Here is a 26,854-nt window from a genome sequence, read left to right as displayed (position 1 = left end):
ACCCTTGGCTCATAGCTGAGTTTAAAATGTGTGATCTGACAATGACCATTAATGCTCTCTATTCTGCCATACAGCATTCGTTTTGCTGTGGAAAAATGTGCTATATCTGTCACCAGGGCTTCCTGTAAAAATATAGGAACATCCCAAAGCAGATGAGTCACATTCAAAACCTCATGTGTTTTTCTGTTTGCTCTTAAATCATCTAATTCATCCCCCATGAATGATAAATGATCATGGATCATGATATATAAAAAAAAAGTTCTGCTTTTTATTTTTACATTTGATAATGTAATATTACTCTATATTGTGACAGTTAGAAATGGTGACAAGTTGGTGACAAGTCCTCTCATGTTTAGTGCGTAACCTTCATTTCTTTAGTTTAACACTAAAATGAAATTGCTCATGTAACTAATAAGTGAGGTTGCCCCACCTTGTTGTTAAATAATTGATAAAAGTAAAGGATATGTTTTATGTGGTTTCTGATACTGAATGTCTTCATGATGCAGAATCACCTTTTGTCCTCAGGTTGGAATTGTAGGAAGTGGCTAAATATCGAATTATGTGAATTATGTAGTTCAAGTTAATTGAGATATGCAATTGTTGTGCAGAATGCTTTTAAAGTGTGTGACATTTTAATAGTCTATCTATCTATCTATCTATCTATCTATCTGCTCTCTTCATACAGCCAGAATGTGAACATTTGCAGAAATATCTACTACAGTAAATAAACGTGATCCATTCAGACAGAGGATGTGATTTTTCCCAAATACTTTGATAAACTTATAGATAAAGATCTGTTATGTGAGGAAAGGTGTATCTGTCTGTCTGGCTTCTCCTCTTTGAATAATAATTCCTAAACACTAAAGCTACTTTTAATATACAATAATATATCATACACATTAATAGCCACAATAATATATCATACACATTCTATTATTTTTTGCACCACTCTAACTGAACATTTAATTACTCGCTATATTTAAAAAGTATGCCACTAGATTTTTCCTCCCTTTCGAAACAAAGGCAAACTTTTATGCATATTGTGCACATATTTTAAGCTTCCTCTAAAATCTTTTTTGACTGGAGGGCATTGTGTATGATCTAAGCCTATTTGCCATCTTCTGTGTTACAACAGCTGGCTCTGCTCTAATTTTATGGGTTCTCTGAAACTACAACTATGTTTGTAACTGTGTATTTGGACTGACTGCAGGATGCCACCTTGTCAGGCATCAGGTTGGCAGGAGTTGGGTCTGTCCTCACTTGCTCTCTTCTTTTATTGCTTTAAGTTTCCCTCCTTCTTGGGACTCTTGTAACAAATGGGAAATTTGGTCATGCTTGTCTCATCTTGATCTGTGCAAACTGGCACAGACTCTGAGGCATACAGAAATGTTATAATAACATGTAAACCAGAGAAATGCAGATCAAGAATATGGAAAGATCACAACTGACCTTGTGGGTGAATAAAAACTTCAGACTTTAAAAAATACTCACACTAACTAAACATTCCATGCAAGAAAAAAAGGAAAAAAGACTTTAAACCTAAGTGTTAAAGTGCTTAGGAAGACTTCAGCACTGTTCCTTATTAGTGAGTGGTGTGTTTGCAGTGATTATATAAGAAGCCTCTCTATGTATAACAACTCTGTCCAGCACACCATTAACAGTTTGTTCACATTTGTTTAACTGAACTATAAATCTCCCAAACACTGTAAAAAGGTTATCTGAAAGTATAAGCTTGTATATATTCCAGGCTATCACAGTATGATAATGAAAACTATGACCATTTTGGTTTTATATAAATGTACAAATTTTTAGAAAGGTTAACACAAAAGGTTCTACCAAAAGACATTATTTCTACCTCTTTAAATATATTTTATGACTATTAATAGTTATTTGATATACAAAAGACCATTTTGTAGCCATCTGAGTCATCTCCCTATTGTATAGTTAATAATGGCTCTGAATCCATTAGGAAAATAATAGTAAGCCATTTAAAGATTTGATATAATGCATGAATCATTAATGCATATTAATGTGTAATGTTGTATAGAGAGACTGAAGCTGGATAGAAGCCAGTTTTTATTGCTTGAGTAGCATTCATAAACCCTATGTTTAAAATGTTATATGGAAGTAACTTTTATTATTTTTATGTAGTATAACTGAGTAAACATCAGCATGAATTAAGTAGTTACAGTGCAATAATTATAAATCTGTCTTTATCTTTCTATATCTGTGTTGTAGTGTCTGTCTCGGTTTATCAAAATCTACATCTTATCTTCATGCTTCTATTTAAATTCTGGTGACGTATGAGCCTGGGATCAAATAAAACATATATTTATGATGTCAACCTTTTGCCATTGTGATATCTTGTGGTTTTCTAAGGAAAAGAAGATTATGGTTCTACTGGGTGGTTCTGTGAAGCAGATATGAAAGTAAATATTTAAAGAAATTCTTAGAAATGTTATATTTGTGCTTGAGTTCTTCAAATGGCATAATTATTACGTTCCCTTTATCTTCACGGCTCCTGCAAGAAGATAGGAATTTGATCCAGCAAATGAATAGAATTGTGATCTTTATTATTCCATGAAAATAACACCTATCCATTCTTCAATCATAAACATGTTTATCATGTTAATAAGTGTAGGATTAAACATGTTTTTATCATAATGATTAAACATTACAAATACATTGGAGAGCCTCTCTGGTTATAGAGATTAACATAGAAGATGTTATCAAGAGAAAATTATAACAGCAAGGAAAAGTATTTTAATACACAAATAGTTACTTCATGGCATTTTGCCATGATCATCAGAGAAACAAAAGGTAGAACAGTTAATACAGGGCAGTTTTAGCCCTCAGACCTCTCTGTTTTCTGTTTTATATCTCTGCCGAGACCACTAAAGAACGCTGCTCTTTATTTCTCTGGGTTATTTAGGCTGCAGCAGCACTCGTATTCAGAGAAGGGATGTGAATCTCCCAAAAAATATGGGTTACATTAATATATTTATAATTCAATTCTAATTAGTTCAGCAGAATAATTTCAGAATAATGGATATAAGATAATATAAATTTAAATTATACACAGTGTAATTCTGAATTATTTTACACTCAGATACAAGCACACATGCCCATTCATCTATCCAGTTTGTGAACAGCTCATCCCAGTCAGAGTTGTGGGGACCCTAATGAATCCCAGGAGATTCAGGGCACAAGGTGGGGACACCCTGGATGGGGTACCAACCTGTAAAATGGCACAATCACACATACACTCCCATTCACACACTTCAGAATATTTAGAGCTGCTAATCTGTGTACCACCAGGAGAGGAAACCAGAATCTCCCAAAGCACAAACTATACAAACTCCATGTACTCAGAGCAGAGGCAGGAATTAAAGCCCTTCAGGTGTGAGGCAAACATACTTAGCACTAAGCCATAGTGCCTCCAGCACGCTCACACACACACTCACACACACACTCACACTCACACACACACACACACACACACACACACAGTAACCCATTTGATCTGAGTATGTAAGGACATATTTGGATGTTTTGGGTCAAACGAACCTAATAACCCTGTAGACCTAACATAGGCCATAGAGCACAGTGAGTTACTCGAAAGCAGTGCACAGACCTTCTAAGCATTTAAAGTTTAGGGGACATGCTGATAGGCTGTTAAAATAAGACAATACTACTGCAGCATGTCGAAAAGGACACTAACCTGTGCCGGTGTGCTGAACGGGAGTATGTGACTTCATTGGGGCTTAGACTTTGGGGGAATGCTTCTACTCAACAAGAAGTTGCTTCGACCCCAGAGTGAACGGTACAGCGCGCGCGCACGCTCAAGCTCACGCAGAGCAGACACACACACACACACACACACACACACCGGAACGGATACGGGGCGCGCGCAACCAGGGTGACATCATACCTTTAAAATCCGAAGGCGCGGTCGCATCGCCGTATAACGTCAGTTCTTTCTCTCTGAGAGCGCTTACATAGAAAAGGGTTATCCTCCTCCTTTTCCTCCACCTCTTTGATACTTTACCAATTAAGGATCTCGTGTTAGGAGAGGAGAAAGGGAGATAGAAAAGAACAAGAGGGTGTCACTCGCGTTCTTTCTGGAGTACACCAAACTCGCGTTTTCCCCTTAGGGAGACTTCAGTCCGGCAGGGAGGAACACTGAGATAGTGCACTTTTCTCCGCGTAACGGCGTGAAATCATACAGAAGGTACCATCATACGGCCATTCGGAAAACAACGCGAAACATGTAAGTCAAAAAGTTTTCCCTTTTCTTATCACAGTCATAGATTGTGCAACTTAAACTGTGTGCAGAGGTGAAAGTTATAATGTTGTAGCCTGAAACAGCTACAATGCCGATATTCAAATATCTGTACTGCTATTAAGTCATGATTTTATGTCAACCTTTTTTTAAACTATTTTTTTGTTTGTTTTTTTACTATCATTTAGCAAACATAGGTGGTAACATTTAGAGGATATATAAACGTACGCGCTCTGCTGCTCAGCGCTCTATGAGCACTTACTAGATTTACGTGCATCATCATTAGTTACTGCTTTCTGGATTATAAACGGTGACAAATAAACAGTTGTTTCCAGTGCATCCACAACCTTGTGTTTTAAAGAGTTTGTGACAGGATTAACTGAAATGTACGAGCTGCGCATCTGACGTACGATCAGATATACATAGTTGTTATTTACAGCTGAATGTTAAAACGTATATAAACAAATACGGGGCCCACATGAAAATAAGGCGTGTCTGAACAAAGCCCTTGGATCACCACTGTAGATAATCCCGTGAACTTCTTTACACAGTTCTGTATCAGCTCCCATCCCTTTTACAGTCTGTCCTCATGCACAGTTCCTTTGCTTTAGCTGATGCGTCGACATACACGTTCCCTGTGGCTCTCTACAGGGGTTTAAACATGTCGTAACCCAATTAAGCCCTCCTCACCAAATAAGGCAAACTATGGATAACGCCGGCCTGCTTTCTCGCCTGTATATCACTTTGTAACTTTGATGGTGGCGTGCGCCCCCCTCCGCTCACAGCGCAGTGTACACTGGGAAAACTCACCTGAGCAAACTGGCAGCTGCCAAAGACCCAAATCACTGCCTGGCAATAGATCAAATCAGACGTGACCATCTTGTGGTGCCAAAGGACATGTTTTAACGCAGTTTAGTGTTATCGATGCTTTTCCACCTTTTAGGGTTTCTAGTATCTCGTGTAGTAGGTAGATCTTCTGAACTTCTATATAATAACTCTAACATTTCTTTTAAGACGTCTTCTAAGATAACCCAGAAGTGCTCAATATATATTGCTACTTAGTGTATATGAAGTGTTTCGTTTCTAAAGAGATCTCTTTAATCTCTTTCCGAATTAACCGGAAAAAACACAGATAGCTTTCTAGCACTGCAATCTGTGTTTTTCATTCGTCATCTGAAGATTGCAGCTTGTGCATCTGCGGTTGACAGATATGGGCTAACCACACGGTGAGGAGCATGCGTAGATCGTGCACGCTGTGGCATAGCATGGCACATCTTCTACCTGCATCCTGTTGATTTTGCACATCGTGTGAACGTGATAAATGTCCTCGTAGGGACTTTTTCTTTCCATTTATCATCAGTTAGAAAGGTTTTCGAGGTTATTTCTCACATTTACACTTTTATTTAGGATATAGATTACACTTGTTTGTGTGAACAAATTAAAGTATGTGTTAATATGATAGATTCTGATGTCATTTTCTACTTTGGAAAGAAATTCAAGTGGATACCATTGTGTCTAATACTACATCCTGTAGGTGGCACCAAAGTACGAAATGAAATTCATGTGATAAAGTTATAGGTCTTGCTTGATGCTTCGAAGTAGATATTTAAGTTATACTTTATGCATTACGTTTTTAAGCATTTACATCAGAAAATCAGACTCAGGTGAAAACATTGCCTTATGGTGATATATCTATTATGTACTTTGTGTTGATATATAAATACATACCTGACTGTGTATATATATCTTTTAGACAATGCCTATATGGGTATTTAACAGTCCGTTATTTCTATATTTCTGTGCGTAAAGGGGAGAGAGAGAGAGAGAGCTGTCGAGTAAGATGGATTTAAAAGAATTAAGTTGTCCAGGAGTCTGTTTTAGAAACTGTTTAAACCCTGTTGGGTTTTTTGGGAGGGGGTATTGGTAGGGTCAAGGGGCATCAGTAGTTATACGGATGCCATTCCTCAGATTCTCCTACATAGGAATGTTCTGCAAAAAAGCCAAATGGACACATTCTTTACGCTTAACATCCTCTACCACGATTTTGCCCATATTTACCAAATTTTCAGTACATTCTCCAACCTAATGAAATTACATAAGGACATATAGTTCCTTTTAGTGAGTAGACTATAAAATGTCTCTACAAAAGGGTTCACATCAGATGGCGAAGTGCATGATTTCTTTGGTCAAACCAAAGTGCTAACTGCTACTGGGATGTGAAAGAAACACCCAAGCTTTGAGTTTCATTCATTACTACGCCAAATCACCCATAATCCATCATTTATTCGATCGTTTTTGTGCGTTGATAACATTGGTGTAGTTTTCAGAGACACCATTTGATGCGAGTGATTGAGAAATAAACTCTCAAATGTCGAGTTTAGGCGAATTTTCTGCTTTATCAAATTGGTAAAGCCTTTATGGGGAGGAGATGAGAACGACTTTTTTTTTCCCTGTAAACGAAAAATTGACCGTATAAATTACATAATACGCTTGAGAATCGGTTCGCCTTAAGCCACATTAAGTTTAAGGCTCTGTCCCTAACACACCCAACACCCACGCAGCATTCTCTTTAATCTCATAATCTCTTCAAAGACTTGGGTGTCGAACACGATTTGTACATAATGTCATATAAAATAAAAAACAAAAACAAATGAAAAGTTTTCACTTATGTCTAAATATAGTTGGATAGTAGAAACATTTTCTTGAACTTATTTAATCTCTCGTCTCTTGCAGTTACAAGAACCGAGTACAAGAGCATAGAGCTTTAAACAAGACTCCACCCTAAAAAAAAAGTGAGACCCGTAGCGAGGCCGAGCGGAGAGCATAAGAATGAGTCAACACCCACGCCTGCACCAGTCGAGCGCTGCCTCAGCCGCATCCAACTCCTCTCTCGCACCGGACAAGGACGCCGACATGCCCGCCACGGAGAAAGATCTGGCCGAGGACGCGCCATGGAAGAAGATCCAGCAGAACACGTTCACTCGCTGGTGCAATGAGCATCTGAAGTGCGTGAACAAGCGCATCGCAAACCTGCAGACAGACCTTAGCGATGGTCTGCGCCTAATCGGGCTGCTCGAGGTGCTCAGCCAGAAGAAGATGTTCCGCAAGTACAACCAGCGGCCCACCTTCAGGCAGATGCAACTGGAGAACGTGTCAGTGGCGCTGGAGTTTCTCGACAGGGAGAATATTAAACTCGTGAGCATAGGTATGTGCTTTTCCCGTTGCACATATTACAGTATGTTTCCGTTCTGCCTTTGCTAACTTTCCAAAAAGTTTTTCCAGTTGAATCCTGAAGTCGGCTACAGCCTGCTTCAACACTGTTTTACATTGATAGTGCAGTGTTTTATAAGTTTGTTTACCTCTAAAACAATCTGATTGTGTCGCGTAAGTTCCATACACATGAATGAAAATGTTGTCCTCGTGTATATATTTCGCTTTAAATCCCAATTTACTTTTAATAATGTATACTTCAGGCACCAAACCTTGTAGGCCACAGGATAACGGGAAAGTGGGTATTGTCGCTAAAGTTGGGCCTAACTGGAGTCTCCTATTATGTGTAGAAATAGCGTTTAATCCTCAAACTGCAATTAAAACTGAAATATCTAACCACTGTCTCTTCATTCACGCATTCTTGAAAACATGAATCCCAGGTAAAGCTGTGAATAATTCTTGTGTGATGTGAGTAACTAAAGTTCTGTTTTTATTATTAACCGGCTATTTTTTGGTTAGCTTTTTCTTTGTTTTTTACAACCAAACGCTGAATGTCCACGTTGGATTTAAAATCCGGATCTTGGCAATTATTTCGGCGCAACAATGAGGTTTTGTGGACGCTTGTGTTGGAGGGTGTGGATCTAAATTCTGTTGGCATCAAAGTTATCCATTCAGCTTCAGGGCAATCCTTACTTACATGCCGGTTTTAATCCATGTAAAGCTGTGTCCACACAGATTGTTTGTCCATGTGAGTGTGTGTTGCTGGTCAAGCCTTGAAGATCTGCAATGACAAACATTCAATCCTATATGGCCTCATCGAAGCCTTGTGTCTACAATCATTTACAAAACATCATTGTCCAAGTCTGTACGTCCTCTCTAATTTCTTGAAGAAAGGAAGAATATATTTGTTCAATTCATAGCAGTATTTCTGGGGCACATCTCCAAATTAAATAGTTTGTGCTCAGAGCATGATGATGAACTCAAATAAACCAAATGTAGATTTCATGATTAGAAGGAACTATTTTTATAATGCTTTGCTTGACAAACCATACTGGCAGGACTTCCTGCGAAATGTTGCCATGCTGGGACATATTCTTTTAAAGACCTTTTTCCAATTAGAAGAAGCATATGTAATTACCAGCAATTTAGACCACAAACCATGTGCCATATACTGTACATACAAGTATCCTCCCTATCCCTCAAATGTCTACAAAAGTATTGCTTTTAACCAGGATGTGGTATAGGACTTTGCATTTTTGTCCTGGGTTTGAAATTTATATCAGCTTATCTTTGTCTTTGTAAAAAATGTCTTCAGTTTGCTGAGCTAAAAAAATACATTAAAATAAAAGCTAAAAGCTTTACCTGGACTTAAATGTACAGACAAATTGAAGCTTATGGCTGTATGATGTGGTGGTTGGATTTTTTTTTTTTTTTTATGCCTTTTAAATGATTTGCGGTGATTAAAATTGGACAGTTGATTACCTCCAATCTTAATTACATCCAGTTTTCAAATAAACCATCCATCTTGGGTCTCATGTAACTTTGACCTCCACATTTTAGTGCATTCTTTGTTCTCAAAACACACGTAATTCATCTCATCAACTGATGAACAAATTTGAATGAGGTGTTTAAGTTGACAAATTATGAAACTTCCCCAGGGCCAAGACTGAAATGCACCACCTTCTGGTTAACAGCAATATCTTTTGTAGACATCTGTCCGTTGAAGGAGGATACTTGTATGTTCAGTATATGGTATGTTTGTGGTTCACATTGCTGGCAATTAGATATGCTTCTTCTAGTTGAGCAAGGATTCTGAAAGGATGTGTTTCTGCATGGCAATGTTTCTCAAGAAGCCCTGAAGGGATGAATGTAGCATATTTATTGAGGTGTTGCAAGCCAAGGGAGTCAGGGAATACAAAGAAATTGGGTACTAAAAGCCTCAGGTGATTCAGTGCAACATTTTTTTTTCCATCTGCTTGTACTTATCACAGTAAGGATTGCAATTAGACAGAGTTATTTTTAATCAACGCAATACTGGATTGATTCCACTAATATTGATCTAAGATTTAAGGAAACAGGGTTTGGTTATGTCATTTGATATGATGGCCTTTAATATATTGTTTATACTGAGGACTAGAACAATGGCTCCTTTATGATAAGGTTCTTCTTTTATCAGTGAGAACATGGCTAATGGACCATTTGAAATTTTGGAGATGTACAAAAGTGGAGTTTGGAGTCTTCCCCCTGCATTGATGGGTTTCATTTGCTCTTGCATATGCAGCATTGTTGGAGGTCAGGTAGTGGAAGGGGTGAGGACAGACATCTTGGGTGTGGTTCTGCCTGATGTGCTGTTATGGTGTATTGCTCAATCTTCATGCATGAGTCTCGTGTAAAACAGTCAGGATAGGACTTGAGTCAGACATGCTTATCTCTAAAAAGAAATGAGCACTTGTATATAAATAATTAAAAAAAAAAAAAAAAAAAACTCAACTGGGTGGACAGAAGTCATTGTAAGCAGCTGCATTAGCTAAACTATTAATGAGTTTAGATGTAAATGTAGTTTAAGTTGATAAATGTTAACAAAATCTATCTGTTTATACACAATATAAGGAAGGGGGAAATTGGCAGGAAGTTGGAATTTGCACCATTTAAAAATGCATGGTATGGTTTGGTATTTTTGTTGCCCAAGAATATACTGTAGATATTTCTTCCAAGCAGATTATTATTGTTATTACTAAAGTATTTATCTATTTAGAAGCTTCTCGTTTTCTGTTGTGCCTCTTAATTTTAGAAGACTTATTGTTTTATTAAACATTGGGTAGTGTTTTCTATTTACCAACATCTTTAATTTTGTAAAAAAAATTTTTCGTCTGCACTATGGGCTTGAAAATTATGATGTGCATGTTTGTTCAAATTGGTTTTGTATTCTCTTATCTTCTCCTATGATGCCCAATGCCTTTTGGGTGCAGCCTACTTGCTAATGGCAGGATTTCCTGCTCATTCAGAACAACTGATGCAGTTGCGGTGGTGTAAATAATTTGGATTAATGCAGTAAAATGTACTGATCTATAGTTCTAACGTGTTTTTAAGTTCTTATAAATGAGGTTGCTTGAGTGCATGGCACCCTGAAACAACTGCACAGGGAAAGAACCTTGTGGCGTAATAGACAAAAACTTCCCTCTGGCCTTCAAAAATTGATTCTGCAACTCCTAGACTGTTTTGAAGTAGTTATTTTAACTCCCAGCACACAAAGTATTTGTCACGAATGTCTTCCACAGTGACTCAAAAGCAGCAGTGGCAATTTTTAGGTGAAACCCTTTTAAGGTTTCTTTGAGACACTGATTCACCCACAATGCAGCTGCATAAACCACGCGACTTGTTTTTCTGAAAAACTTTACAAAGAATGTGGATCTTCAAACCTTACTCAGTTTTGGTGATGTGTGTGTGCATGGGCTTGGGATATGATGTGGCTTTAAGACTAACAAAAGGACACTTGATTATAGTCTTCCTCTGTTCTGCTGGGACCTCCATGATTCATTTTTTGGTGATTCATCTCAGCAGATAAGATAAATTGCTCTGGCACTACTTAAGATAGTGGTTAGGGATGGTATGCTTTTGCAAAGCCTCCAGACTGGGGCTGCAGATTTCCTTCTCTTTGTATAGTTTGAGGGAGGGGGATATGGAGGGTCAGTAAGGGAGAACAGGGGAATGAAGGTATATTTTTCAATGGAGGTGTTGCCTAATAGATTAAATTATTGAATCAAAAGTCTCAAGGTAATTGTCAAGAATTTAGTACATTTTTGCATATTGCTCGTATGAGAAATGTGGTCAATTGTATCCATATGTACGTGAGATGCAATGGAATGATTAGGGTACCCTTGGGTTTTATGGTATGTTGTCATGTCCTCTGTTACTAGGCACAAAAAATGTGCTAAAATTTAAAATCCTACTTTGGTTCCCAGCAGTTCCTTTAGCTATCAGTCAATTCAACTGCTGTTAATTGATGTATAAATGCAAAGTATCAATCTCAGGACATATTGAACTTGCAGTACGTTTCAATCCATGACAAAATTTTCTTATTAGAAGCTACATAAAACATAAACTTTCCAGTTTGTGTGTGATATGTGAGGATAAAGGATGGAGTCTGGCATGGAATAATTTGCCACAGAACAAGAAGAGCCAAATGACAATCCAGCTCTGTCAATATAGGGTTTTACAAAAGTCTGAACACAGCACTTTTTCTCTGTTCAAGGCTTTTTGCTCCCTGCCATTCCTTCCCTCCTCCCTCTGTTCCCTCCCTCGTTGTAATCAGAAACCGCTGTGCAGGGAAATGGGTGGCCTGCCAGGATCAAGTTTGCTTCTGCCCTTTTAAGGCTAAAAAACCAGGAGGAACATTTCCAAAAGAGAGGGAGGGATGGAGGCAGGCTAAGGAGGAGGGAGGGACCTTTGGAAGCAGCAGAAATAAAAGAAAGGAAGTTTGCTTACAAAGTTCATCCTCTTGAGAATACGTGTGTATACCGTGTATTGTGTATTTCAGAAAGCTTTCCTATATGTGGTAATGTAGCAGCCGTCAGGTTTTTTTTTTTTTTTTTTTTTTAAATCTGAGGTGTTGATGCAATGGTTCCTTGAGTTTTTGGGTCTTAACTATCAGATAAGCTGAAATACAGGCTAACATGGTATTAAACCTGGGTGCACACAAGGTTGTATCCATCACTGGGCTGGGTCCTGAGGTGTATAAGCAACCCTTAGTTTGTAAGCATGCTCTCTGACTCATTAAATCTCTATGTGAGTGTTTATCCAGATTTCAGGTCAAGACTTGATAAGACCTATTGGAATGTGTGCAATTTCCTACATGGAATACATGCTGAAATGGTGTTTCCTTTTCTGCTCCCTCATGAAGTTTGGATTCTGAGTATGAGTTCTAAAGTTAGTATAGACAGCATTTACCTTAACTGGGACTTTTATGGGTTTGATCACATCCCTGCACTTGATCTAGGCTGATGAGTCATTCCTATAAGATTAGTAGTCTGGGAGAGTGTCTGCTGCGGTGGTACATGGCATTGTGCATCAGAGGTCTGGGTGTGGGGTCAGAGGGGAGTGTTGACGTCAGATGCTGTAGTTTATTGAGCCCAGAGTGACGGTGAGTCATGGGAATGTATGCTTTGGAATATCTGTGCTCATATCCAAGAAACCGATAATCTGAAATAACTTGTTTATTATGCCTCAACTACCCCACCTAGATTCATAAACATTGTTCTGGGTTTTTACTGTCTGTCAGGCTTTTTTTTTTCTTTTTTTTTTTTTATTTTATTTAATCTGTTCTCACATCTACCCTACTTGTTTTTCTTTGCAAGAATGCCTGGTTTGGGAATTTCATGGCTAGCCTAGATCATGTCCAAAAAAGGCCTGAGCATAGTGGGGAGCTTGTTGCAGATTCCTGTCGTGTTTCATGTTTGCTAGTCTGTGATGTTTTGGTGATGAGTGTTGGAGAGCCAGTGACACAAGTGCACACTTTTGCATCATAATTGTTCCCAGGGTTTTTCAAAAGGTAGGGAAAAGCAATTAAGAGAAGGTACATGGTTCCCAAGTGTATGGAAATCTCTACTGCTTATCGCAGTTTATGAATGGGTTCCGCATGGGTTTCTTACAGGTCACCTGGTTTCCTCCCACTGTTCACAAATTTGCTGGTAGGTGAATTAGCTTGAAAAGGGAATCGAGTTATTTTACAAATAACACAATGTAGTGTGTTGTAAGCTTGAAGAGCAGCTTGTGGTTGTTTATGTGGGACGATCTGTTCAGTACAGAGGGTGTGGCTTCTCCACACCCTCTGTACTCAACAACTCATAATACAAGTGCCTCTGATACCACTAACAAGTGTCAACCTGTTTAACACACATGTGTGTGTGTGTGTGTGTGTGTGTCTCTCTCTCTCTCTCTCTCTCTCTCTCTCTCTCTCTCTCTCTCTCTCTCTGTCTCTCTCTGTCTCTCTCTGTCTCTCTCTGTCTCTGTCTCTCTCTCTCTCTCTCTGTCTCTGTCTCTGTGTGTGTGCGCGCATACACACCCTTTCAATATAGAGTTGTTCAGCTTAGGAGTCATATGAACATAGACAATGCTGTTAGAAATGTGCTTCCCCTGATCACCTTCTGATTCTTAACAATTAAGAGGGACTAAGCTGTCCAAAGTTCTGCTTCATAAGTGCACCATCATACCTTTTGGACATGTTAGAAATGACCCTTTTCCCTTAAACACTTCTAGGCTGTTAGAATAATAGAGTTACGGATCTTCTATTTTGGCACCCAGTGTTATGTTTTTCACACTGAAAGCAAATGGATCAGAGATTCTTCAATAGTCCAGTTTCATTTGCCAGAACCCAAGCTGAATTCCAACTAACTTTGGAGAGGTTAGTGTGGTTTGTAGACCACACTCTGGAGAAGGCAAATCATTGCAAATGTATTGTTTAACATGGCAGCAGGATCGTTGGATAAGTAGAGTGTGAGCCATGAGCAGGCTGAAATGTTATGAGATCTTAAAATATACAGAACATTTAGGTTTCTATTTAGGACTGTTTTGTCTGTTTTTCCTATGTGCTAATGGGTTGAGGGTGCTTCTGGCTCAGTTGGTAAGTAATGAGCCTGGAGTGACACAGCATTTACGGATCAAAAGCAGCTATGTGAATCGTTAGAGCCCTACACTGTGGCACACCTGCATGGGCCTGTGTCTAGCTGCAAGGTGAATGTGTTGCCCACTGTTCTGAAATCCATAATGATTATTAATTGACTCAAGCCCCATTTACTCAGTTTCGGAGGAGGTACTGAAATGGAGTTGTACCTAAAGGGTCTTTTCCATAGAGATTTTGCACATTGCTCTGTTAAGTTTGAAACAAGACACTCCAGACGTATATGGGCTGTGTCAAAATCTGGTAACCATTTGCATTATACAAGAAGCTTGGGCTAGAGAAGAGTTTTTACTTGTAATGTTGCATTAGTGCTCTTGCAAGTTGTGGCAGTTTGCACTCAGAGGGTCAGATGGGTGTGTACTTTTTGTTCAGAGAAAAGAGAAGTGTGATTGCTAAGCATGACTAATAGTTATTATAGGTTAAGATCTTTCGTGTATTTATTTTAAAACTGGGTGGAGATGGCTAATACGTTTTGCTTTTCTGTTGGTATATCTGCTGGCCTTGCTGGCGGCCACGGTCACATTGCTCTGCCATCACCATTTAAAAGGGTTAGAATCCTACTATGATGAGGACAAAAAGCGTTTTGACTTAAAACAATCTGGCTTTTTGCCTTCATTTACAGTGAAAACCATCCATGCAGTCAACTGCATCCATCCATGCAGTTTAACTTCATGGCAAATTTGGATATGCGAGGAAAATGTGTAGCATACTGTATTTAATTTCAGTAGACAGTAATTTCTATTTAAAACTTAAGCATAGAAAATGGTCAACAATCAATATATATAATGTTTTATCTGTGGAAAGGGGGAAGAAAATACAACACATACTTTTAAACCTTTTTTTTTTTTTTTTTTTTTTAAACTTGGTATATGCAGTCGCTTCTTTCTCCTTATCTTTCCTAACAAATCAATACCCCCTCCCCAACAGACAGTAAAGCCATTGTGGACGGGAACCTGAAGCTCATCCTTGGGTTGATATGGACCCTCATTCTGCACTACTCTATCTCCATGCCCATGTGGGACGAGGAAGAGGACACAGACGATGCCAAGCAGAAAACGCCAAAGCAGAGGCTCCTGGGCTGGATCCAGAACAAACTGCCCGAGCTGCCTATAACCAACTTCAGCCGGGACTGGCAGTCAGGCAAAGCTCTGGGAGCACTAGTGGACAGTTGTGCTCCAGGTAGGTCACTGAAGTGGGTGTGGGAAGAATCAAAAATTGTATTGGCTGTGTCTGGCTATCTGACACCATACATATAAAATTAATTCTGTAACTTTTCAGGTCTGTGTCCGGACTGGGACTCCTGGGATCAGACAAAGCCTGTGGATAACGCCCGCGAGGCTATGCAGCAGGCTGACGAGTGGCTTGGTGTTCCTCAGGTGACTAACTTCTGTTGTCTGAGACTGAATCCTCCTTATCACTTGGACTAAAATGAGTCCTTGAATTATTCAAGCAATTTGAATGCAAATAATTTATTAAAATGTTCTGCTTTCAAGCTTCTTTTTAAAAGCTTCTTGTTTCCTTGTTGGTTGTCTATACCATAGTGTACTTTGACTATAATTGCTGTTGCTTGGTGTATGAGCCCTTTTTATGCTTCAACTGAGACACTAATGTAATCTCATTTATGAAGATAATAATAGATGCTAACAATAGAATAAAAGATAGAATAAAAGATGATAATCCCTTCATTGATAGAAATGTTCCTGAAAGTCTGACCAACATAAGTGGGTATTAGGGACATGCATTAAATATGATTACATTACATTATAGTCTCTGGTAAATGCGAGAGGTATTTTTGCTACTACAGAAATGAAAGTGTCCAATGAAGTTTTGTAATAGGTTTCTTTTTTACCAAGTCTGGTGTATTGCATGCTGCCAGTTACAAGTGTGGTTTCCTGCTTGTCGCGTGACTTGTGCCTGCCATCTAATGCCACAGACTGGCATGTGGTCTGAAAGGTGGCTGTCTCCACGGTGACTGTTTCTGTTATGACAAACTTGTGCAAACGGGTTTTTTTTTTTTTGGTCCTGTTTTGTTTTTTTGGATTTGATTCACCTGCTTATTGTTGTTTCTATCAGGTCATCACTCCAGAGGAAATTGTTGATCCCAATGTGGATGAACACTCGGTTATGACATACCTGTCACAGTTCCCTAAGGCAAAGCTGAAGCCTGGTGCCCCATTGCGCCCAAAACTCAACCCCAAAAAGGCTCGTGCCTATGGCCCAGGTACAACTTTTATCAAGTGTTATTTTCATAATAAAAAGCTCAGTCAAATCTGTTAATTCGCTGAATAGATATCCATAGGCATTGCATAGAACTCTTTTGTTCTGTTCAGGCATTGAGCCCACTGGTAACGTAGTGATGAAAAAGGCCCTGTTCACTGTGGAGACAATCAGCGCAGGCCAGGGGGAGGTGCTGGTTTATGTAGAAGACCCAGCTGGCCATCGTGAAGAGGCTAAAGTCACTCCCAACAATGACAAGAATCGCACTTACTCAGTAGTCTATGTTCCTAAAGTAACTGGTTCACATAAGGTAATTTGTCATATTTGATTATATAACGAAGTTAATCAATAATGCTCATTCTCTAGTACACACACATAATACGTATGATTTCTCCCTGTTAGTCTTAACATGTAACCCTTATCTTACATTTTAGGTAACAGTGCTGTTTGCAGGACTGCATATTTTAAAGAGCCCATTTGAAGTGGAGGTGGGGATGGCTCAGGGTGACTCCAGCAAGGTTACTGCCCAGGGGCCAGGTCTTGAGGCTGTGGGCAACATTGCCAATAAAACCACCTACTTTGACGTCTATACTGCTGGTAACCACAAAAATGCAGATCAAGTTCAATGTCAGAATTGTTTACTGGGCAATCAGTTTTGGGTTGTATTGTTAAATAATTTAAAGATGAGATTATATTTACAAATGATAAACTGTTGAACTTTCATTTTCAGGTGCTGGAATGGGAGAAATTGAGGTGGTCATTATTGATCCCAGTGGAAAGAAGGACACAGTACAGTGCCAAATTGAGGATAAGGGCAACAGCAGCTACCGCTGCACCTATAAACCCACCCAGGAGGGCCAGCATACAATTTACATAACGTTTGCTGGGGGCCAGATCTCCAAGAGCCCGTACACAGTCAGCATTGGAGAAGGTGAGGAGCCAGTAGGGAATAAGTAGAACTAGCAGGCATGAGGGTTGTAGAAAAGAGGAAAGAGTCCTAGAAAGTACATTCATGTCTTTTACAGTGCAAGGTCCTGTGGTGTGGTTTATTTTTTCTCTCTTGTTATATTTCCCTGGCTATTATTTCTTCCTTGACAATACTCTCTCCTTCCTGAAGGACTGTGATCTGTAGCTGGCCTTTCTTCTATTTATTTTTGTTTTGGATCGATCAGACTCTTGACCACTGACGTGCTTTCCTGTCATCTTGGATCTGTTGGGTACTTTGCTTTCTGTTGACCTGCTGCATGTTTTCATGTAACTCACTCATAGTGCCCTTTTAATATAAAAAATTCATATGAGCCATTACTTGGAAATTGTGGGGCATCCTAATGACTCAGTGAAACTTTAAGCAGTTATTTTTAAAGTATGTCAATTAAAAAAGTATTACACTCATGATAACAGTCATTTCCTTTACTAATACCTCAAGCTGCTATTTTAGCTAACCATGCTTGTTACAGATATGTAGCTCTGCCACTGCCAGCTCCTTATCTTCATTGCACAATGTCTGGAGTTTCCTGGCCATTTCCGAAAGCATTACCATTCAAAGCATTGACTTCGTACATGTTTGAAGTATGATGCTTTAATCATTTCTCATGTCCTTTTGCAGCATGTAACCCAAGTCTCTGCAGAGCTAAAGGGCGTGGTTTGCAGCCCAAAGGCCTGAGGATCAAGGAGACTGCAGAGTTTAAGGTCTATACCAAAGGAGCTGGCACTGGAGATTTGAAGGTCACCATCAAAGGGCCGAGTAAGTGGTGCTGAGGAAAAACTGATCTTTTATTTAGTTATTTTTTTTTTAAAACACACTATTTGTGTGCATTACAGAGGGTCTGGAGGAGCCCTGTAAGAGGAAAGATTTTGGAGATGGAGTCTATTACTTTGAGTATTACCCCACCACACCTGGAAACTACATCATTACCATTACCTGGGGTGGTCAGCATATTCCTCGCAGGTTAGATAGAATATTTGATAATATTTTTGTTATAGCAAACAATCTTCATTTCAAAATAAAATGTTCTAAATCTTATGTTTTTTCTTGTTCTCCTTTAACATCTTTTGTTGTTTTTCCTATTTCAGTCCATTTGAGGTGAAATTAAGCAGTGAGGCTGGGCCACAGCAGGTGCGGGCATGGGGCCCAGGCTTGGAAGGTGGCATTGTTGGCAAATCGGCAGACTTTGTGGTGGAGGCAGTTGGAGATGACGTTGGCACTTTGGGTGAGTTTCTCAAGCACTTTCACTAATATTTCTGATTCTTGGGAAACTTTAGTTGTCAGACCAATTGGCATATACTGTAATGCTTGACTTCCTGTACAGGTTTCTCTGTGGAGGGCCCATCTCCAGCTAAGATTGAGTGTGATGATAAGGGTGATGGCTCCTGCGATGTGCGCTACTGGCCCACTGAGCCAGGCGAGTATGCAGTACATGTACTCTGTAAAAATGAGGACATCCAGCACAGCCCCTTTATGGCTGAGATCAAACCAGCACCAGACAGAGACTTTTACCCTGACAAGGTATAGAGATGAGTTCTATGTCTCTTAGACAAAATACTTGCTGGGGTAAGGGGGGCATTGCACTTACCATATTGCTCATCTGTATTTCAGGTGAAGGCCTATGGCCCAGGACTTCAGAGCACTGGTCTGGCTGTTGGAAAGCCAGCAGAGTTTACAGTGGATGCCAAACTTGGAGGCCAAGCACCTCTAAAGATTCAGGCCCAGGTACGCATTTACATCTTTTTTTTTTTTGTGTGTGTGTTAAAGCACAGATCAAAATAGAAGGACAATGATTCTGTTTTTTTTCTCTAATAGGACAGAGATGGAAACCCAGTTGATGTGCAGGTTAAGGATAATGGTAATGGGACATACAGCTGCAGCTACACCCCGCGCAAGCCCATTAAGCACACAGTCATGGTGTCTTGGGGTGGGGTCAATATACCAGAAAGCCCCTTCAGGGTCAGTCTATAAAAATCTGACAAACAATTTCACATAGAATATAGAATTGTACAGGTTTTTACATTTGTGTTTTTTTTTTTGTTTTTTTGTTTGTTTGCCTAATGCTGCTGGAATCTTAATTTTAAAACTGTAGATGAATGTTGGAGCTGGATGCCATCCTAATAAAGTGAAAGTGTCTGGACCTGGTGTTGCCAAGACTGGTCTGAAGGCTTTCGAACCAACATATTTCACTGTGGACTGTGCAGAGGCTGGCCAGGGTATGATTATATTCATTTTAATACTTTTTATATATATTAAAAATCAAATGAATATTTTATATTCATTTGATTTTTGGTTCAGCAGATTCATCTTCCTTGTCTCCATAATATCAAAGATTGAAAGATGTCATGTCTTTTTAGGTGATATCAGCATTGGGATTAAGTGTGCTCCTGGTGTTGTGGGACCAGCCGAGTCTGACATCGACTTTGACATAATCAGAAATGATAATGATACCTTCACAGTTAAATACACTCCCCCAGGAGCTGGCAGCTACACTATCATGGTGCTGTTTGCAGACCAGGTAAGACCAGGTACACGCATGTGTATTGGTGTCTGCATGCTTATAGGTTGGAGTTCCTTGTCTCTGATGTACTTTTTTTTTTTTTTTTTTTATTGTTATCTTTTTAGCCTATTCCAATGTCACCAGTCAGAATTAAAGTGGATCCCTCTCATGATGCCAGCAAAGTCAAAGCAGAGGGACCTGGTCTTAGTCGCTCAGGTGACAAAACAAAACCCATCTCTTTGAGAATTGTGAACCAAACCATCAGAAATGTACGAAGAGGTTAAATAAGCACCTAATTTTCCTTTTATCATCCTCAGGTGTGGAACTAAACAAACCAACTCATTTTACTGTGAATACTAAGGGTGCGGGTAAAGCCAAGCTGGATGCTCAGTTTACTGGCCCCAACAAGGGTGAGGCAGTGAGGGACTTTGATATCATCAACAACCACGACAACACGTACACTGTCAAATATACTCCAGTGCAACAAGTAAGTACATGATTTTTGTGGTAGAACATTTACAGTCTTTTGAGTCTCTACTGGAACTGCTATTGAGACTCAAATATTCAAAAGCATCTTTTTATTGGTCCTTATTATTATGTATCAAATTTATTTATTTATTTTTTCCCCAGGGTAATTTGGGTGTGAATGTAACTTATGGCGGTGACACCATTCCCAAAACTCCCTTTGCTGTGCCTGTTGCTCCTTCCCTTGATCTTAGCAAGGTCAATGTTTCAGGCCTTGGCAACAGTAAGTCATGTGTTCTTTTGACCTTTTGAATGTGATTTTTCTAGTTTGTTGATTATTCTTATGTGCTTTTCTGAGTTGTCTCGTTTTCTTTTTTTAAACTCAGAGATGACCGTCGGAAAAGACCAAGAGATTACAGTCAAATCGAAGGGTGCAGGTGGTCAGGGTAAGGTTGCTGCAAAGGTGACTGGACCTGGTGGTAAATCTGTGCCCTGTAAGGTGGAACCAGGGTTGAGCCCAGAAACCAGCCAAGTTCGCTTCATCCCTAGGGACAAGGGACCCTATGAGGTGGAGCTCACTTACGATGGTGCTCCTATCCCAGGAAGCCCTTTCCCTGTTGAGGCTGTAGCTCCCACTGACCCATCTAAGGTGGGGCAATTTTGCATTTCAGATAAATGCTTAACCACACCTATTATATTAGATCTTTTTTCTGACCTTTTTGCATTGCTTCTGTCTATAGGTCCGTTGTTCTGGTCCAGGTTTGGAGCGAGCTAAGGTTGGAGAGACCGGCCAGTTTGTGGTAGACTGCACCAATGCTGGCCCTGCTGAATTAACCATTGAGATAATCTCTGATAATGGAACTGAAGCCGAGGTGCACATCCAGGATAATGGAGACGGAACTTATACCATCACCTACATTCCCCTATATCCTGGAGCGTACACTCTTACCATCCGCTATGGTGGCCAGGATGTGCCAAACTTCCCATCAAGACTAAATGTGGAGCCAGCTGTTGAAACCAGTGGTGTAAAAGTCTTTGGACCTGGAGTTGAAGGCAAAGGTAGTTTTCTGGATTTAAATGCATTTGGGGTTCACATCACCATATTTAAGTTTGTTGAATATGAATTTGGGTACATTTTGAAACCTATGTAACATTAAAATCCTAATCTTTTAAAAATGTTAATGATTTTTTTTGAAATTATCTTGAAGGGGTTTTTAGAGAAGCTACCACGGATTTCACTGTTGATGCTCGTGCCCTAACAAAAACTGGTGGCAATCACATCAAGACCTGCATCAACAATCCATCTGGAAACTGCACCGAGGCTCTTATTAGGGACGTTGGGGATGGTACCTACAAAGTAGAGTACACTCCCTATGAAGAAGGTAAGCCTTAGGTCTTGTAGTAATAAAGCAATTCATGTTGAAGCCATCTTTTGGTCTTGATTCAATAACTTCAAATTTTCTGTGTTGGCTCAATAAATATTTTCTCTGCACAGGTCCACATAATGTAGAGGTTTCTTATGATGGTGCCCCAGTACCCAACAGTCCATTCCGTGTACCTGTAACCGAGGGTTGTGATCCTGCACGTGTGCGTGTGCATGGTCCAGGACTACAGGCTGGCATCACCAACAAACCCAACAAATTCACTGTAGAGACACGGTTGGTATTTAGCTAGAGGCTTTGACAGTTGGAGAACTTGGTCCCTTTTTTTATTTTTGTATGGCATTTACTTCCGCTTTCATTGTCTGTTTAGTGGGGCTGGTACAGGAGGCCTGGGCCTAGCTATGGAGGGACCATCAGAAGCCAAGATGTCCTGCACTGATAATAAAGATGGCAGCTGCTCTGTAGAGTACATCCCATATGAGCCAGGAACATACAACCTTAATGTTACATATGGTGGAAAACCTGTCACTGGTTAGTGTGTTTGTTGTTTTTTCAAATGCTATGTAATTTTTTTTTTTTATTTTTTTGACAATAACTAACCCATTTCTTTTATTGTTTGCTCTCATAGGAAGCCCATTCTCTGTGCCTGTTCATGATACTGTTGATCCCACGAAGGTCAAATGCCAAGGCCAGGGTCTTGGAACCAATGTACGAGCTAATATCCCTCAGGTCTTCACTGTAGATGCCAGCAAGGCAGGAGTAGCTCCTTTACAAGTCCGAGTGCAGGGGCCCAAAGGTGAGCGAGTGAGTTTGCAACTGTTAAAAATTATTCACCGTTACCTGGAATATGCTTATATTTGTATGTGCCTTATGCAGGTGTTGTGGAGCCAGTTGAGGTGGTGGATAATGGAGACCAGACTCACTCTGTAAGCTATGTGCCCACCAAGGAAGGGCCATATTCCATTAATGTGCTGTATGCTGATGAGGAGATCCCACGCAGGTTCATATCTGTTTCATAGTGATTCAGTACTCTTACTTTCTCTAACACTTCCTGGGTCAGTTCCCATTGATGACATGGGCTCACATTCATATATTCTAAATGGATGTGAAAGTTTGTGCTGTTATCGTAGTTCCCTTCAGATACTACAGTATGATGCTTGTTATTTGCAGTAATAGGGCAGTAATGTGTGCTCTAGTCTTCACAATGTTGTGTAGAGAGCATAGATGCGATAATTATGTATGTGTAACTTGGAACAGCACTCTTTTATACTCAAAATTCAACTTTTTTTTTTTTTTTTTTTCTTTTTGTTGAATTGAGGATTGTTAGGTGGTATTCTATGTAAATGTTTCTATTGCTAGTTCACTGTTCTCTATTTCTCATATACATTTCGTTCTATTATAGCCCTTATAAGTTGAAGGTTTTGCCCACACATGATGCCAGTAAGGTGCGTGCCAGTGGCCCTGGTCTTAACACTACTGGAGTGCCTGCCAGCCTGCCAGTGGAATTTACCATTGATGCCAAGGATGCAGGAGAGGGACTTTTGGCTGTCCAGATTACTGTAAGTGCTACCGTAGAAGTGTGGTGGATGGAAAATGGTTGGATAGCTGTTATATTAATCCTTGTTTATTTCAGGATCCAGAAGGGAAGCCCAAGAAGGCCAACATTCGTGATAACCAGGATGGGACTTATTTAGTCTCCTATGTGCCAGATATGACTGGTCGCTACACCATCCTTATTAAATATGGTGGAGATGAAATCCCATATTCCCCATATCGCATTCGAGCTATTCCTACAGGAGACGCCAGCAAATGCACAGTCACAGGTAGGCCCTTCAACATCATGGACCCTCAATCCACTTAGGGTTACTAGTGGTGTGTTTGTTTGTTTTTTTTTTCCCCGCAGATTCATGTATGTACATTAAGCACATTTTTCAGAAAACAAAGTGTGAACCATGTTAAAATGTTTGGACTACAATAGCTTTTTTTAATTATTATTTTTTAAACTCTAAGATTTGGATTGTCTTAATTCAGTGCTTAAGCTGGACAGTTTAGGATCCTATTGGGGGGGGATATTTTAAGTGTTTTTGTGTGTGAGGCTCCCAGCCTATCATCCACTTGGACATGTCACCTTTTGTGCAGAGCTGCTCACATTTCCAGCACGCTCTATTCACCACTTGGTTTAAATGTTTTTCTTCTTTTTTGAGCACATTTTGTTGTATTTTGTTCTGACTTTTACATTTCACTTTTTCACTCTCTGCTTCTCACGGGCTCACAGTCTCAATCGGAGGTCATGGTTTGGGTAAGCGCTTTGATAAATGTCTTGCTCCAGACTTGACACTCTTTGCATGCAGAATGGTGCTGTAATGCTTTCTGATGGAATACACCGTTTTTATAAACATCTAGATTGTTATTGATTCGTATGATATCTACTTTTTTAAAACTAATGTTTAACACTGGAGGATAATTTTATATATTTTAACACATTTTGAGGATAGCTGGTGGTCTTGGGTCAGGGACTTGGGTCGACCCTCTTTATCTCTGTTCTTTTTTTTTTTTTTTTTTTTAATGGCATAACAGACAGCATGTGCTGTTGGAGATGAAAGACTAATAACTAACTTGAGCCTTACTTTCCTGTGGCTGAAAAGGTAGAATGTGCTAGTAAGGGTACTGAAATATATAATTTATTATATTTATATTATATTATAAATGTTGTTATAAACATTTAAAAAATTTTCCTTTTGACAGAAATAATCTGTATTAATGAACTTATAATGGTCCCATACCAGTAGATCAACTTGCGTAACAGACACATGAAAGGATGATTTAACGGTTTATCGCAGTTGAACACAAGTGAGGACTGCTTTTTTTATTTTTTTTTATTTATTTACAGGTCTGCCAAATTTAGTGTAATGACTCTCAGGGTTATGTGGTCTGAGATGTTCTGGATGTGTAATTGTGCAAAAGCCACAACAAAACATTCAGCTATTCTGATTAACATTTTAACCTTCTCTTCTTGCTCTCTGTTTCCATGGTGTCATAGATTCATGCTGAGGCAGAATGCATGGTGGAATGAATATTCTACATGGTTGGATAGTTGAGCTAAAACTTAAAATGAACAAAAAAAAAAAACAGTGGCTGCAACCACAAATTTTCAGGTAAAAATGTTTTTCTTCGGTGTCCAACAGGTGCTGGAGTCGGTCCCACTATACAGATCGGGGAACAGACCGTTATCACTGTGGATGCAAAAGCTGCTGGGAAAGGGAAGGTGACCTGTACAGTGTGCACTCCAGATGGTGCTGAGGTGGATGTGGATGTGGTTGAGAATGAGGATGGAACCTTTGATATCTTTTATACAGCGCCTCAACCTGGAAAGTACGTCATCTGTGTACGCTTTGGAGGCGAACACATTCCCAACAGCCCCTTCCAGGTCATGGTATGTAGACATTTTGTAAATTTACATATTGGCCAGGCCTGTATTAATTTCCACATCTACTTTAATTTTGGAAAGAATACTTATCGGGTTTTAATATGGCTTTTAAATGGCTTTTGTGGGTTCAGGTAGTTTAAGGTTTGTGATATTCTGGTGTCTGAGACTTCTTTAACATTGCAAAACAGGTTGAGACTTCATACTTAATAACCAACTTCCCAGACCTGATCTTTATCAATATAATTCCTAAGTGTTAGGATTATTTCACTCTTGATTGTGTCATCCTGTCTCAGGCTTTGGAAGGTGCCTCCCCTGACCAACTTATGCAGCAGACGCAGGTCCCGCAGTACGCCTACGCGCCCAACAGGGGCCAGCCATGGGTACTGACACTCCCCCACCCCCTTTCCTCCCTATCCATCATGTCCACCCTCATTTGTCCCTCAACATTCTCTCTCTCCATTCTCCAGCTCCATCTCCATTCTTGTCCTGTGGGTGTAGGCCCTACCCTGTTTTATCTAACTCCTATTTTGTTGCCATTCAAAAAGTGTTGGCCATTTTGAAAGCAATAAATGTGGAAGTCTGCATTTAACAAAATGGCTAGATGTGTGTCAGACCTTAATGCTATTTGTTGGGTGCTGCTATATGCTGATTGCAATGTGGTTTTGTTTAGATTATTGGTTCTTTTTTTTTTTTTTTTGTGGTGTTTCCCCCATGAGTCACTTGTTTTCTGTCTGCTTGGCTTTCACTGCTATTGTTCAGACTCGTGAATCACAGACATGACTTGATCCTATTCTTCTCTCATGATGTCCTCACTCTTACAGTGTCCATGTTGGTGGCTACATCATCCTTGTCGTCATTACCATTATCTTTTCCTTTTTTGGGGGATTTAATTCCCACTCTGAACTGTCAAATCTTTTCTTTGGCATAGTAAATAGTGTTAGATTTTAAATAATCATAATTCAAATAAATTAATGCTATATATTTTGATCTAAGATTTTACTTTAAACTGTAATTCTAGATACTGGTTATCCAATTGAGCAGGATTTTCAAATGTTGAACTGTTTATGGTTGAAATAAAGCTAAATCAATTCAGAACTTGTGCTCAGATTTATATCATTTCTCTCTGCCTCCCAGGCAACTGACAGAGCTATGGGAATGAACGGACTGGATGTGGCTGGACTGAGACCTTTCGACTTGGTCATTCCATTTACTATTCAGAAGGGAGAGATCACGGGTATATTTTCTAAACAGTTATATTCTCCTTGGTTACAGTTTGTAAAATACACTTTTGGGGATGGTCTTTAAATGTTGATACCTTTTTATGATCTTCAGGTGAAGTAAGGATGCCTTCTGGAAAAGTGGCCAAACCAGACATTGCAGATAACAAAGACGGCACAGTAACTGTGAAGTTTGCACCTACTGAGGCTGGACTGCATGAGATGGATATCAAATATGATGGAATACACATTCCAGGTACGACACGTACTGTATACTGTGAGAACTTGGGGAAAATGCATTCAGAAAAATAACCAGGCCTGACTTCCAACTGATTGTTTGTTTGTTCCTTTACAGGAAGCCCACTGCAGTTCTATGTGGATTATGTCAACAGTGGTCATGTGACTGCTTATGGCCCTGGTCTCATTCATGGCATGGTCAATAAGCCTGCAGTTTTCACTGTTAACACCAAGGATGCTGGAGAAGGTGCAGTAA

At 39.6% G+C, this 26,854-nt stretch overlaps 1 protein-coding gene across 4 annotated transcripts in view; it reads left to right on the top strand.

Annotated features, from left to right (window-relative positions):
* Window positions 1–4,113: 4,113 nt before the first annotated feature.
* Window positions 4,114–26,854, top strand: part of flna (filamin A, alpha (actin binding protein 280)) — a 28,391-nt gene continuing 5,650 nt past the window's right edge. The window contains exons 1-34 of one of the 4 annotated variants that reach the window (XM_060895123.1): window positions 4,114–4,270; window positions 7,016–7,487; window positions 15,096–15,347; window positions 15,447–15,544; window positions 16,242–16,389; window positions 16,499–16,695; window positions 16,820–16,982; window positions 17,116–17,316; window positions 17,992–18,129; window positions 18,207–18,333; window positions 18,459–18,595; window positions 18,695–18,891; window positions 18,982–19,095; window positions 19,186–19,329; window positions 19,463–19,586; window positions 19,728–19,888; window positions 19,996–20,086; window positions 20,188–20,357; window positions 20,501–20,618; window positions 20,722–20,984; window positions 21,076–21,394; window positions 21,544–21,717; window positions 21,831–21,993; window positions 22,088–22,248; window positions 22,346–22,513; window positions 22,594–22,717; window positions 23,120–23,276; window positions 23,351–23,540; window positions 23,993–24,016; window positions 24,903–25,150; window positions 25,438–25,524; window positions 26,279–26,378; window positions 26,477–26,617; window positions 26,717–26,845. In XM_060895123.1, coding sequence (XP_060751106.1) covers window positions 7,112–7,487; window positions 15,096–15,347; window positions 15,447–15,544; window positions 16,242–16,389; window positions 16,499–16,695; window positions 16,820–16,982; window positions 17,116–17,316; window positions 17,992–18,129; window positions 18,207–18,333; window positions 18,459–18,595; window positions 18,695–18,891; window positions 18,982–19,095; window positions 19,186–19,329; window positions 19,463–19,586; window positions 19,728–19,888; window positions 19,996–20,086; window positions 20,188–20,357; window positions 20,501–20,618; window positions 20,722–20,984; window positions 21,076–21,394; window positions 21,544–21,717; window positions 21,831–21,993; window positions 22,088–22,248; window positions 22,346–22,513; window positions 22,594–22,717; window positions 23,120–23,276; window positions 23,351–23,540; window positions 23,993–24,016; window positions 24,903–25,150; window positions 25,438–25,524; window positions 26,279–26,378; window positions 26,477–26,617; window positions 26,717–26,845 — 5,404 coding nt within the window. In that variant the 5' untranslated portion in view covers window positions 4,114–4,270; window positions 7,016–7,111. The remainder of the gene's footprint in view (window positions 4,271–7,015; window positions 7,488–15,095; window positions 15,348–15,446; window positions 15,545–16,241; window positions 16,390–16,498; window positions 16,696–16,819; window positions 16,983–17,115; window positions 17,317–17,991; window positions 18,130–18,206; window positions 18,334–18,458; window positions 18,596–18,694; window positions 18,892–18,981; window positions 19,096–19,185; window positions 19,330–19,462; window positions 19,587–19,727; window positions 19,889–19,995; window positions 20,087–20,187; window positions 20,358–20,500; window positions 20,619–20,721; window positions 20,985–21,075; window positions 21,395–21,543; window positions 21,718–21,830; window positions 21,994–22,087; window positions 22,249–22,345; window positions 22,514–22,593; window positions 22,718–23,119; window positions 23,277–23,350; window positions 23,541–23,992; window positions 24,017–24,902; window positions 25,151–25,437; window positions 25,525–26,278; window positions 26,379–26,476; window positions 26,618–26,716; window positions 26,846–26,854) is intronic. The other 3 variants (XM_060895124.1, XM_060895126.1, XM_060895127.1) reach the window with 3 other exon arrangements.

The sequence above is a fragment of the Tachysurus vachellii genome, chromosome 19 (genome assembly GCF_030014155.1).
Source record: "Tachysurus vachellii isolate PV-2020 chromosome 19, HZAU_Pvac_v1, whole genome shotgun sequence".
Taxonomy (NCBI): domain Eukaryota; kingdom Metazoa; phylum Chordata; class Actinopteri; order Siluriformes; family Bagridae; genus Tachysurus; species Tachysurus vachellii.
This window is presented reverse-complemented; position numbering and strand designations above follow the sequence as displayed.